We start from the raw sequence: 13,618 nt of genomic DNA on the forward strand, positions 1-13,618 counted from the left end.
TCTCGGAGTAAAGCGATTTCATCCGAGGCTTTTATTTATCCAACTCTGCCCTCGTTGTCTTGGCCTTGTTTGCATCCTCTCACTCCGTTCTTGGCTAACAGCTTTCGGCTACTGTTAGCTTTGTGCTATATCAACAAAACACTTGGATGGGAGGGGAGACGCTGCAGTGAAGGCCCCCCCGTTTTAGTAAAGTCAGCGCAGAGGACCTTGATGTTTTGGTAAACACTTTAATCCTGTGTAAGCTCTTGCACAAGCGCCGCACGTCTTGCTGCATTTCAGAAGCAGACAAACACGCCGCTTTCTAATGGGTTTGCTCAACCAGATTGCGTTTGTTTTTCGAAACTCGCCAAGATGGATGAGGATTTTATTCTAAAACCCTGCCATCCTAGCAAGACCACCCCCCAAAAAAACCCTCCGCTCTGATAGAGCCGCAGCCAGTTTCTCAAAGGAAGTCAGGACTTGTGATTAGTGTGTTTCTGCACGCCTACTGACTCTCCCTCCTTTTGCATCAATGAGAGAAACCCATCTACTAAAATGAAAATATGAAACAAACTCAATATTAAAGCCATTCCTCTTTTCATCCCACCATGTAATAAAGGCTGCATGCCTGTGTGCGGGCTTTTTGAAGAGGAATTAAAGTAAATACAGTAACTACTAAATGGCTGATTGACTACCTCAGCAGCTTGAGAGCTACAGATGCAGAAATCTCCAAGAAAGCACTTACTCTTCACTTTCCTCCTCTCCCCCCACTCTTTTCCTTCTCCTCGCTCCCTGGTTTGATCCCCGTGTCCATCCAAAAAGTTTGCTGAGGCTTCCGAATGGAGATGAATCCTGACGGTGTGTCAGGGATTTGACAACGCTCCGCCATAAAAGCAGAAAAGCCGGTGCACCGCGGATGAACTGAGTGAATGGGATTTTTGACGCAAATTGTGGGTGAGTCAGTGGTTTGGGGCCCTGAAATCCCATTGTGGTGCAAGCATTGTGCCCAGACACCTGCTGTAGCAGATTCATTCATCCCTACCTACTACAGGTAGGGAACTGATTACCAGAAAGCCAGCAGCCACAGATTCTCAGCGTGGATACACTTATAGGGACATGCCAGGGATTATAAGGGTGTACCGTGCAGCGGCTGAGCTTTCTAGAAGCATGTCGTTTCAAAGCACTTTACCCCACCATTAAACTTATCTTATCGTGCCTGCGCACACGTCTGCCAGAAGAAACCTAATTTCTCACTGATGGACATTCATTTCTCTTCTAAACATTAAGCGATGTTCCGTTCACAGCTCCGGTGGAGAAGTCTGTCCTGTCCGGATGCGCGAAGCACCCCCGGAAGAAGGTGCTCTCCTGTGTAGCCGCGGCGCATGGCGGATAGCTCTTAATCCGTCATCATGTGGCTGGGCCGCATTCCGGTGTATTAAATTGCCGTCTCCAACAGGCGTGGCGACTCGCCCCTGTCAGCTGGTCGATTTGCTGTACAGCCATTAGGCTGCACCTCTACACTCGGCAGACGTGTGTCAGCTGGATAACCTTTAAACTGATCCGAGGCCTGTGTCGAAGTGACAGCCGGCCCGGCGGGGCTTGACGGAATCCATAGCCGATGCCACAAGGAAACTCGGTGATCCATCCCTATCATACTTCATTCCGTACCCTACACTTTGCTCTTCATATACAGCAGTGAAGAAATCACACAACATTACATCCCAGCCTCCAGTCTAAGATTAATCTGAACGCCAGATCCTGGACTTTATCTACCCCGGGCAAACGAGATGAGGAAACATCTATAAATACACTACATCTGTTTGATCTGCGCTGCACTTGATCAAAGGCAGAGGGTAACAGTGCATGCAGGATCATTTATGCCCTTTTTATGGAAAAACATTCTTCCCATGACATAGCTGACTGCAGCGTGGCATGCAACAGTTACACTGCGTGCTTTTTGCTGCACAATTTTGCAGGAGAGCCGTCTCTTATAGAAAACGCCTGGGCTGGCTGTTGCTCAGAAAGGCTCAAACAACCTATCTGTGCGATAATGTTCAGGAGGTAGTCTGTCATTCTTATAGCACAGCAAAAAGTAAGTGTGTTAGGGAGCTGCGGTGCTTCAGGGGTGCAAGAAGTGTACAAAATCTGCCGAATCTCATCTCCTGAATCTACACTAAACTCTCTTTTGGCCCCTTGTAGACAAAAATTAAGATAACTTCATATTATAAAGTCAATACAGCAACTGTGTTCACTAACAGTAGCTTGTTGCCGCAGCGAGCTCAGTGCCTGTCCCTTTAAGTGCCAAACCTTTTTTTTCCAATGCTGCAGCTGGAAACGACGCTAATGACGAGTGTGAAATTGACCCAAAACAGTAAAGTTGCAGGTGCATGAAACTAACACACGCTGCAGTGATAATCCTCTCTGAGTTATGAGTTTCAGTATAAGTAGACTTGCCCATTAAACGCAGTCATCTGATCCAGAGGTATTGTGAAAGTTATAATATATATAAGTGAGCAGCTTAAAGCAGCTGATGTTTTGGATCCCGCTTAGTCATAGTTTGAAATATTGAATCCTATTATTTACCTTAAACTGGGTAAAACAAGCAGTTTAAGCGCCTTCCTTCCTTTGATTGGCTGCCCCTCGAAAAGGTTTGAAGAGGTGGCTGGGGCTTCTGTGCCTGGGGTGACCATGTTAGTAGTATCCACTTGCTTTGACATTACAGATAGGAGAACAGGCTGTTTGAAACAGGATCATTTGTATATGAAACTTTGGCCAGAATTTAACATGAAGATCCAGCATCTTAAGGAACAGAATAACTGCTCCCCTTTTAATATTGTGGCATTAGTTGATCAAACCTTTCACAAATAGGTGGAAATGTGTTTTTTATGGGCTCGGAAGGTTCACATATTACAGGTTTTATGAACATTTACTACTAGGTTTGTAATAGAGCCATGGTAACACTTCATGTTTGACTTAAGATAAGACGTTTTTACACAGTATAGAGACAGAGGTGTAACTAATAACAATGATGATGGCTCTGTTCCAAGATTTATGAAAGCTGTCTGCCTGATATGGCTTTTGGGCACTGCTAGAGTGGAGCAAAGACATCATTAATGTTATTAGTCACACCTTTGCTTTTCCAGCTCTCACAAAAAAAAAAAAAAAACAGTTCTGCTGCGACAAAGACATTTTTCCACATCCACTGCTTCGTCTCATTAGGAGGTAGACTTTTTAATTTGGCCTATTGTGAGTCAGATTAAAACCTAGTTCCATCAGGCCTGACTCGTGGCAGCTTGTAGGTGCTGTATGGACAAATCAAACATTTTGAAATGCACTCGCGGATTGATTGAAATCATTTGAATCAATTACCCCAATATAATGACACATTAATCATAAAATTGCTCTGATTGCACGGTAATGACAAGCCACGGCGCCGTTAATCACCGTGAAATGAAATCATAAATCGACTTATTTGCCTTCCTCCAAAACTGAGCATCTCTCAGCGCTCACGCATTTCTGCACGTGTCGTTTTCTTTAGCTTGAACCGACAATTCTGTAAATGCATGCAGAGGACTGTGAGTCATCTCGCGGGATTCTCTCTATTGGCCCTCTCGTGGAACCCGCGTGGGATTAAAAGGGGGGGCAGGGGGCAAGGTGAGGTTTTAACAGTTTTGGTTTCAACACGGAGACAACACAAGCACAAGACGAGCACGCACGCACAGCGGACAACACAGGCTGGTTTGGCAGACGCAGACGGAGCACTGACAGAGACAGCAGGCACGAGCACGAACACAGGACGCCTCGGAGGGAGGAGCTGCCGCTGCTGGGAGCAGACCCCCCCCCTCAGCACGCACACGCTGACATGTAGAAGCCGAGTGGAGGGACGTATGGGTGGGAAAAAGAAGCAGAGCGTAAAAATGGACGCCAATCATATCCACGCAGAAGCAGGGGATGGTTGGAGGAGAGGGTTACTGGTTAGTCTACAGAGCTGCGGTACAGTCCAGTACAAGAGTGCATGCCACAAATGCCTTCTACTTGGAGCAACAGATAGAATAGAAAAACAGATATACTTTGTGGCAATAAAAGTCTTTTTATGCCATCTGCATTCAAACAGACATGTATATGCAGAAAGGCTAAAAGAAGGAAGGTGGGGTGAGTCGGAATGGAGGGGGTGGGGTCGGGGTAACGCTCGGAAGGGGCGACAGGGGGGAGTCATTCTCACACACAACTTTCTTGAGACAGAATGGGGTTGCCTGCACAAGGCCAAAAAAGGATGATGGCAAGAAAAGATTTTGTTGCCGTTCATTTCCCTATGTTGTATCGAAAATGGGGAGGTGGGGGGAGGGATGTTCCTTTAGAAGCCATATGGCACAAAATAAACGAATAAAACACAAAACTTGATGAGGAGGAGAACTTTGACTTTTCCAACCACCAAAAGTTCATGCGGCACAAGATGAGGCAAAAAACGGGAGGAGCGGCTCTATCCTTGCTTGGATGATGGACGACGGATGATGAGGAGGACGCCAAAGAAACGATAAGAGTGATAATAATAAAAGAAAAGCAAACAAAAACTGAAAACAACCACAACAACAAAACAAGGAAAGTAAAATCAGCCTGCACCCAACCCTCCCAGGCCCCAAAGGAAAGCAAAAAAGAAGACAAGAACGAAAGAAAAGAAAAACAAAATCACAAACCCAGCAGCTGGGTCCAAATCGATACAGAGGAGAGATGTTCATATGTGCATCACACGAGAAAAAAAGGAAAAGAAACCCAACATCATGTCATACAACTGTTCATACGACTGGAAGCGGAGGGGGAGGTGGGGGCGAGGAATGAGGATATGAATTTCTGTGTCCACATGATGGGATGTACGGTATGTATGCGTAAGTGTGTGTATGTTGCCACTATATGAGGGGAGGGTACCGTGTTCTCTCAGCAAAAGCTTCTTGCGCTTCACTTGACTGCACTTTCACTTTTCTTTTTTTTTTTGAGAATACTTGGGTTTGAGGTTTTAATGGTCTGAAGAGATACAAAAATAAATAAATTGAAACACGTGAGCTGCGTGCCCATTCGATTTCAATAATCTCTGCCTTTACGAAAGCAACTCACGCTAGATAAGGCACCTAAAATGCTGCAAGGAAATGGCTTTTTTTCCCCCTGCCACATCAAAAAGCCATAAGACCTAAATGTGGTCATAATTTCAAGAAAACAAATGCCATCAGAGAGCGATAAACGACTTCCTTTCTCAGACTGGGGGAGAAATGGTTAAATCCGCTAAAGCCACAGTGGAAAGGCCCGATTTTCCCTGAGAACAAAATAAACGCTCGATCGTCCGCAACCGCAGACGTGAAAGGGCAACACGGCGGTGGCGTATTATTAGCTGTGAAAAGTGGACATATGCTCGGTGTTAAGCTGAGCCGTGTTTCGCCAGATTAGCGCAGCGTCAATTAGCCGGCTGTGATGGTATTTTGAAGGACACTGAAGCAATCAAATAGCCGGAGCTGTTAATGATTTCCAGAGCGCCTAAGGGGAGCTGCTTTTCAAATAGTGAGCCAGTTTCAATACAGCTCACAGTCTTTGCTTTGCTCCGCATTATTAGGAATCCGTGCCAACAGCTCCTGGGCAGGAGCGTGATTGACAGCTGCTTATTCAACTCATCCAAACCCAAGTTGCCTCAAAAATAACCATTCCTTTTAAATCTGCGGCATTATTTCCAGCTCTGTTGTTATTTTCCACTGAGTGAGTGTCTTATCACTTTGATCTAATCACAAAGTGATATGTGCGTGTTTGTGTGTGTGTGTGTGTGTGTGTGTCAAGGGAGGGAGGGAAGAGAGACGATGCGCACAGAAATTCGAGGATATCTGTTCTCTATTAGAATGTTTCAGGTAAGGCAAGCCTCCGACGAAGGAAACAGAGGTACAAACAAGAGAAGAAGAAGGAGTAGGGAGGAAGAGGCTCTGTTGCAGTTAGTCTGCTACATATCACAGTATCTAGGCTGAAAGCATCTTTGTTCTCGAAAGAATCTCAAAATGTATCCTCTGTCAAGAGAGACGCACACACGCACAGCAAGAGGAAATCAACCAAGTACAGGACAGATACATTTTGAAGCATCAGTGCGGGCGACATGGGGCTTGATACTAATTTCGTACTTTGTTGAGTAAAGTTTTGCTCTCAGCTGAATGCCGAGAGAACAAAATTAGTATCAACGCGTCGTCATGTCTGCAACCAGTGGCCCCATAGCTAAGTGTAACTTGTTTCAGAGATGAAAGGCGTGAGCTTTAACACGTCCCGACAGTAAGCTGTGTGCATTTACTTATACACAGTAAAAGTTCCGAGTGGGACTTCCTACAGCAGAGCATGCCGAGGGTGTAGAAAGTGCATTCTTACTGCTTTCGCCCGTCTCCAAAAAGTGTTCTTTAAACTTTTGGCAGACACTGAGGACCCTGTTGCGCTTACTGTGGCTACTTTTTCTGGGTGGGAGGGGAAAGTGGGCGTTTTTTTTAAGTTACACTTGAAGCTCCCATGGGACATGATGCTAAGGGAGGAGAAGCTCCTCGGTAGCAACTCAAAGAAAGATAAGGAGAAATAGACCAGGTTTCAGAGCAAGCACAACTCGACACACTCATCCCACCTGCATGTCCGGAGTCGCACTCTTCCAGGTCCTCGTCGTCGCTGGAGCACTCTGCTGATGAAACAATGTCATCTGTCGTCTGCGGAGAAAGACACACAAACACGCACGCACACAAACACAGAAGAAATTGTGGTTAGGCCAGTGGCACCGCGAGCGAGTCCTCAGCCATTCCACTCAAGGATATCTCTGCACGCGCAGACTTCTCTCGCCCGTCCTTCGGCTTCCATATATCACTTGGAGTCAATCATATTTCACAGCGTTTATCATTCTTCGCTTTATGTGCTTTCCACCTCCGCAGATAATTGTTTTCCTTCACCCTCCGCACTCTGCCTCCGATTATTTATCGCCCCTCTCCTCCATCGCCCGCAATCAATGGACGCACTAAGCCCACACAGATCAGCAGCGTCCCGGCCCCTGATTTGTGCTAAAGGGTGCAGGAGGAGGGATGGGGATGGGGTGGCACACGTTACACCGCCTGGCCCGGCGATGGATTATCTGCACCCTCCAGTTCCCACAATTCTGATTTATCCCTCCCACCCGACCAACCCTTCCCTTCCCCTTTTCTCTTTCCTTTTTTTTTTTCCAGGTCGACCCGTCGAGGACAGAAGAGGGAGGGAGGGAGAGGGTTGTATTTCAGTAGCGGCGCGCTGGGCAGCCGGCGTTTATTAGAATGAATCAGCGGGGCGATAAAATAAGCCCTGTCACCAAGCAGGGTTATGAAATCAGAGTGCTGATTGAGTTTTCCAGTCCTGGCCAAGGGTGTGGGGCTCTAAATATCATTGAGTTTGACAGACTAATGAAACGCGCCCCCATGCTTGTGCCGCTCGCTTTCAACGGCGCCCAGAAAAAGGCGTCCACTTCCCACCGTATGCTGATGTGCAGCACACGCATGTCTGCAAAACCTCACACAGAAGGCTGATTTTTCTCTGTTTTTTTGTTTGTTTTTCCTAATGTCTGCTATGATTATGCATGATGGGCTGTGCTGTTTTCTCTATCAGCACATTTGATAATGTGTTAATGTGCGTTTTTGCTGGTGTGCTTAATGCACCACATTATGTACTGTACTCCACCAAGAGGAGGCAAAAAAAGCAATGTGGGGGTGGGGGGGATGCTTTAAACTAAATTGCTGTAAAATATAGCCCCTTGGTAAACATGACATTATTTATTGAAGCCACATTACGGGCGTAAAAGTCTTGGTTATTGCTGAAAGAGGGTTATTGCTTGTTATTATGATAGCAGCAGATGTGGGAGGCAGGGACACAGAGAGAGAGAGAGAGATGAAAAATCCGAGCCACTTCAAAGTCTGTTCCAGCAATTTCAGCTCCGAGACCATCACACCATAACCCGGCATCGACTGAAAACACTGCCTTTCTCTCGTCCATTCATGCCGATTCCGGCAGCGTCTCCGCACGGTGAATATTTTCAGTGCTTTGGATGCGCTTGCTTCACGGAGCCTTGCACGCCCATGCGCATCTCCAAAATGCTACGTTTTAGTTAAACAGATCACACCAATTTGTGCACGTCTACCCACACGCACAAAGACTCTCAGGCAGCTACTTGGCATTCAGTTCGTTAGATACAGCGGGTACTGTGGTGTTTCTTAGAAATTCTTGCTGAGGGTCATTGTTGTTTTACCTGCTGTTATGGAGAAGGTAGTAGTCCTGCATTAGAGGATCTTTGAGTGACCTGGGCTTGCTCGAGCAAGCGGACGCTGTTTGGTCGAACATGCGATGGGGCTCCTAACATTAGCCTTAAAGATGACGTGAAATCTAGGCTTCGTTTGGCCTGTGTGAGCAGCAGTAGTTAATGCAGCTTGCTGTGGGATGTCTACATGTTCTCCTCTGCTCCTGTGTGAGTTTTCTTCCACAGCCCAAAGGCATGCACATTAGGTTAACTTGTGGATGTAAGGTAGTGGATATAAGGTGCTGTATGAGTGTAAGGGTAAATGGAGATTGTTCTCTAAAGTGCAATATAAATTCCAGCTAATTTCCATTTCCATGTGACCGAGGGAAATCAGCGTGATTTGTTCTCAAAAAAGCAAAATATAAAAGTTTTGTAACCTCAATTTGTTGCCGAGCATCCACCAAACGCTGAAAAACTACAGAGAGGAAATGACAGAAATGAGATTATGAAACAGGATTACAAGGAAATGAAAGATCACAATGAGGTGACTTATTACCAATTGCTGGTTGGCTTTTAGATCACTTCGGGCTTCCTGTTATCTGAGTGAATACAGTAGAAATAAGGGCTTGGGAAATGAATACTTGCAGTGGGTAACACTTCAGTACTAGTTTTGGTGTCACACATTCTACAGTTCACTGCAAAAGTCTCCAGACTTTCAAAGAAGTCTTGACCAACTTTACCAGGCTTTCAAACCCTTTTCACTCATTTTCAGGTCTCCTACCTTTGTTAAGCTACTTAACTTATAAAATCAAGCATAAAACGGTACCTAAGTCAAGGGATGAGTTCGGTCGCTAGAGCCTCGTGTCTCCACATCACAGCCAACTTTAGTAAAGAACTGATTTTAAATTGGATCTTTAGTCACTTTGTTACCTGCAGCCTGTTAGAAAAACACAGCATTTATCCCCATTTCAAGAAGTCGTTCTTAAGCAGAGATGGGCAGTAATGCGTTACAAGTAATGTGTTACTGTAATCAGATTACTTTTTTCAAGTAACAAGTAATGTAAGGGATTACTAATGCAAAAAGTAATTAGATTACTGTTACTTTCCCTTAAAGTAACAGTGTTACTACATCTGTGAGAGTGTCTCATGACAATGACGTAAGCGTGTGCGACGTGCGTGGCAGCAACAGACGTGTGCAGATCAACAATGGATAATATGGAGTGCAGGAGAGAGTACGACCGTGCAGCGACGTGGACGTCCTCACATTACTTTGAGTTTTAGTCTGTAAAAGTGACAAAAACATTAGTGTCCGCTGTTCACTCTGCGCAGCAAGGAAACTTCTTTCTACAGCGAAAAATGAAACTTCAAATCTGAGCGAGCAGCAAGCACGCTGCCACGGGAATGTGACATTCACAGAGAAACCCCCGGACCCCCCCACTGACACGCAAACCTCCACCCGCCCCACTCCTGCTAAACAGGTGACAATAGATTTAAGAGCGACAGGACTCAGAGCTGCTGAGTCTTTGATTTTATTTTCTGCTGTGTTTTACTTGCACTGATTTGAACGAGTGTAAATAAATGTAAAATTTATTTTATATGCTGGAATATGCAGAAAACAGGTTTAAATGTTAAAGAATTTCTTCAAGTCAAAGACTGTTGCAATAATTGAATTTTTGCTTGATGCAATGTGCATAAAACTAAAAGATTAAAACTAGTAAAACAATTTTTAAAAGGGACTTTTTCATTTGATTCAGTTTTATATGATGAATTATGCAGAAAAAATAGAATTGGGCTGAAAGGCCTATTGCTTTATTACGTATTCAGGTTGTGTACCATGTTTTCAAAAAGTAACTAAGTAACTAATTAAGTAATGAGTAAAGTAATCAGTAATTAGTTACTTTTTTCCAAGTTACTTGACCAACACTGTTCTGAAGGGATGGAAAGTAGGAGGCTGAGGTATTCCAAATTACACAAGATGGAGTGATGAATCAGAATTTTGGGGTCAAATCACTGTCAGTATTTAAGCAGAGGTCAGGAGAGGAACAGCAGTGAGTGTCGACAGCCATCTGTAAAACACGGTGGAGGCTCTGCCGTGGTTTGTGGTTGTGTTTCAGCCAGTCAGGTTTTGGGGATCTTGTCAAAATTGATTTCAGTATCATCAGATTTTGATGAAACAACACCATACGCTTCATTTTTCAGCAGCCCAAACACACTGTCAGTGCAGTAGTTCCTATTCCTGAAGGCTATAACAATGCAGCTTGTTTAAGAACATTCAGGCTGTGTTCAAGATTAAATACAGGTGTACCAAATATTGACTTTCAAGCACAGTGGAGTTGTACATAATGTTTTTGCCCTATATACTGTATTTCCATTTACATGTTACAATAAATCACTGCATTTCCCATTTTTCCAGCAAAATATAAAGAAATGAGGAGTGGCTCAAAGGTTTTGCACAGAGCTGTGTAAAAATACCTTTGACCACCTTAACTGCAGTATAATAAAGTGTCTTCAAATGGCAAGCCTCTCAGCCCCAAGGTAAGCCCAAGTAACATCTCTTGATGTGTCGGCATCCAGAGGCCAAAACTCTGCCAGCAACTCAGTAAAAAAGAAAAAAAATCATGTACTTCACATTTTATCCTCTCCACATTAAAGAGCCTCGCGTAGTGTAAAAGTCCCAATGAAAAGGCAGAAGGACACACTCCATTTAACGGATTCACTTTGCATATGACTACATCCTCAAACTCAAAGTAAGAGACCCTTGCACTGACGCGACTTTGATTCCACTCCGAGATGAATGAAAGAGGGTTTTTTTAAAAAAGGTGACATTTGTAGATCCACTAGTTGTGTGGCTTTCTGCAAACATACAACGTATCTCGGTCGTCACAGTGGTTCAGAGTGAAGTACTTGTCATGTGGGGCTTTTTACACATCTGGACTAATGCAGAAGCAATGAAGTGTCACACGGAGCTCGCAGTCTTCTCACGGCCGTCCAGAGGGTAGAACGGCGTATGGCGCGAGGGTAGATACTATAAAAGTATCCACCCTCCACTCACAGAGCGGAAAAGGCATAGACTTCATGTGTGTGCACTGATGGGAGCTTACAGCGGGGTATAGCATAATGATTTGGTTGGCCAGCGGGACTACAAAAACTGATTTCACAGCTGGCAAAATCCAATTCTCTGACTAAATCTCCATAACATAGAGTGGGATATATTTTGGCAGTGAGGCATTTTCTTTTTTTGGTCTAATTATTCTCAACAAACATCCTCATCATTTTTAAGAGTCTTGGTTGTGGGATTTACGGCCCGCATTGTTTCACGTGTGGGGAAATTTGGAAATGCTCGTGCCCGCTACTTCCTGTGTGTGAAGAAAGTGTATTCTGCACAATGATTTCAGTACATAAAACGGCCGTTTTCATCACGCTCGATTATGCCGATTAGCGTGCCTTCGACTGACGCTGAAATTCCCGACTCCACGAACAAACACCACGGCCCAATCAATAGCCAGACTTCATTAAAGCAGCTCTTACCGCCAACCACCACAGAGCACATCAACTAAAAGGATCGCCCCAGCAATCGATAAAGATAGACAGCCTCCTTGGGAGACGAGTCTCAAAAAGTGACAGTTTCAGTTTCAAAAGTAGCGCCACCGACACAAACAGAATCTAGAGTCTGCAAAGAAACCGGGCGTCTCTGTCTCTACAAAGTTCCTCTGGTGTTTAATCATGAATCCTGTGATGTGAATCAGCCAGCAGCGGTGCAGAGGCCATTATCAGGCCAAGCTGCAATTACTTCTGCAAGCGAATGGAGAGCATGCTACATCACCAGTCGGGCTTGACCTCGGGAGTGAACAAAGAGGATGCAAGATTGATTAGCAATAAACACGAAGCTGGGAAAGCAACACTTTTATTAAAAACTTCTTCAGCAGCAGAATAAAAAAAAACTACACCTGCTCAGACTACATTTTTTTCTTAATTTGGGAATTAAGATTATCTGAACATGAGGCCTGAATGAAATGATACACAGACCCCCCCACACTCCCCCGTGGACATTTAAAACCCTTTTGCTTTGCACTGATTCACAGTTGCTTTTCTGGCAGTGAGGAAATCCTTTCTGAAAGTGATTCAGTGCGAGAGATAAGGAGCAAAATCTAAAATTCTTTCTCATTGCAAGAACCTATTTCAGTCAGACAGCTCCGGTTTCAAATGATGTATTACAGCAGCAGAATGCAGTCAGAGTTTTGTGTCTAGGCTCTGAGCTCATCACTCCCCACAAATACCCAACATATAGAAACTGGGGAGTGATGCGTAAATATCCACCCCGGATCTTAAAGGGGGGATGACGCGGTGGTTGGAGGGGCCAAAACCCCAGCAGGGCAACAGCAGGACTGACACGACGGGCAGTTTTATAGCTTAAATAAGCCAAGGTGTGAGGCATTTCTCCCATTATCAGCAGAAGCTCTTACGAGCCTTTAAATGCACTTCATATGAAGATGTTTTCCCTTACTGGTCTCTGCCATCTACTGAAACACATGTGGTTCTGTTTTAATGAATCAAGCTGTTCACATAGCCTGAATAAAGCCTTATGTTTTACACGCGTCTAACACAACCTGCAGAGGTGTGTTAGACTTGCACTACCTTCCTTCGTTCTATTTATGCGCATAATTAGAGCGATTGTGTATTGGGTTTCGAGCTCTGCCAAAACATGGGTGACCTACTCTCGGTGTTGCGCCTAAATTCGTTCTGTGTAATCCGTCTGGTTTTTCTTTGTTGTTTTGCTACGGGCCTGCTTAGACATCGTGTAACACAAATCAAATGGATGTTTTCCAGACTTAAAGCACTGTTGGGTTTGAATTACCTCTTTAGTGTGACAAAACATCAAAACACAAGAGGGAATTTCACTCTGAAGAGTCCACTGGAAGACAACCTCATAAATCTGACAAACTCTGGCGGCTGAAACGGTGAGTCAGCGTAAAGCTGAGTGAGGTCTAGAGTTTGACCCTCATCGCAGTGCTGAAACTGAACACGGTGTTAAGTTCAAGTTCTCCTGTAATCCCAGTAGATCAGCTGATTTTACTGTCATCCCACATCAGCTGATGGATGCACTCTATTTACATAGAGAGCACAGGAGCCCAACCCAGGAGCCCTCGCAGGCCGAAGATGAGACACCAGAAGAGTCTCAGAATGCCAACAAAAAGAAAGAAAACATCAAGAATCCCACTGAAGTTAAGGGGTTCATCGCAACAGGCGGTTCACACATTCCACATCCAATATATAGTGACTGACCAGCTAATGAAAAATTGTCCGGGATTAAACTGGCCCATGGTACATGGCTGCTGTATACCTGCAAGCCACTTTGCAACCCACCTTAATCAACGTCATTGATGC

At 44.7% G+C, this 13,618-nt stretch overlaps 1 protein-coding gene across 11 annotated transcripts in view; it reads right to left on the reverse strand.

The window, feature by feature from the left end:
* The window catches only part of nrxn3b (neurexin 3b), a 314,465-nt gene that overhangs the window by 6,370 nt on the left and 294,477 nt on the right, over positions 1-13,618 (reverse strand). For all 11 annotated transcript variants that reach the window (XM_063496537.1, XM_063496538.1, XM_063496541.1 and 8 more), the window contains one exon: positions 6,611-6,689. In XM_063496537.1, the coding sequence (XP_063352607.1) occupies positions 6,611-6,689 (79 nt within the window). The remainder of the gene's footprint in view (positions 1-6,610; positions 6,690-13,618) is intronic.

Source organism: Pelmatolapia mariae, linkage group LG15, assembly GCF_036321145.2.
Source record: "Pelmatolapia mariae isolate MD_Pm_ZW linkage group LG15, Pm_UMD_F_2, whole genome shotgun sequence".
NCBI classification, from domain to species: domain Eukaryota; kingdom Metazoa; phylum Chordata; class Actinopteri; order Cichliformes; family Cichlidae; genus Pelmatolapia; species Pelmatolapia mariae.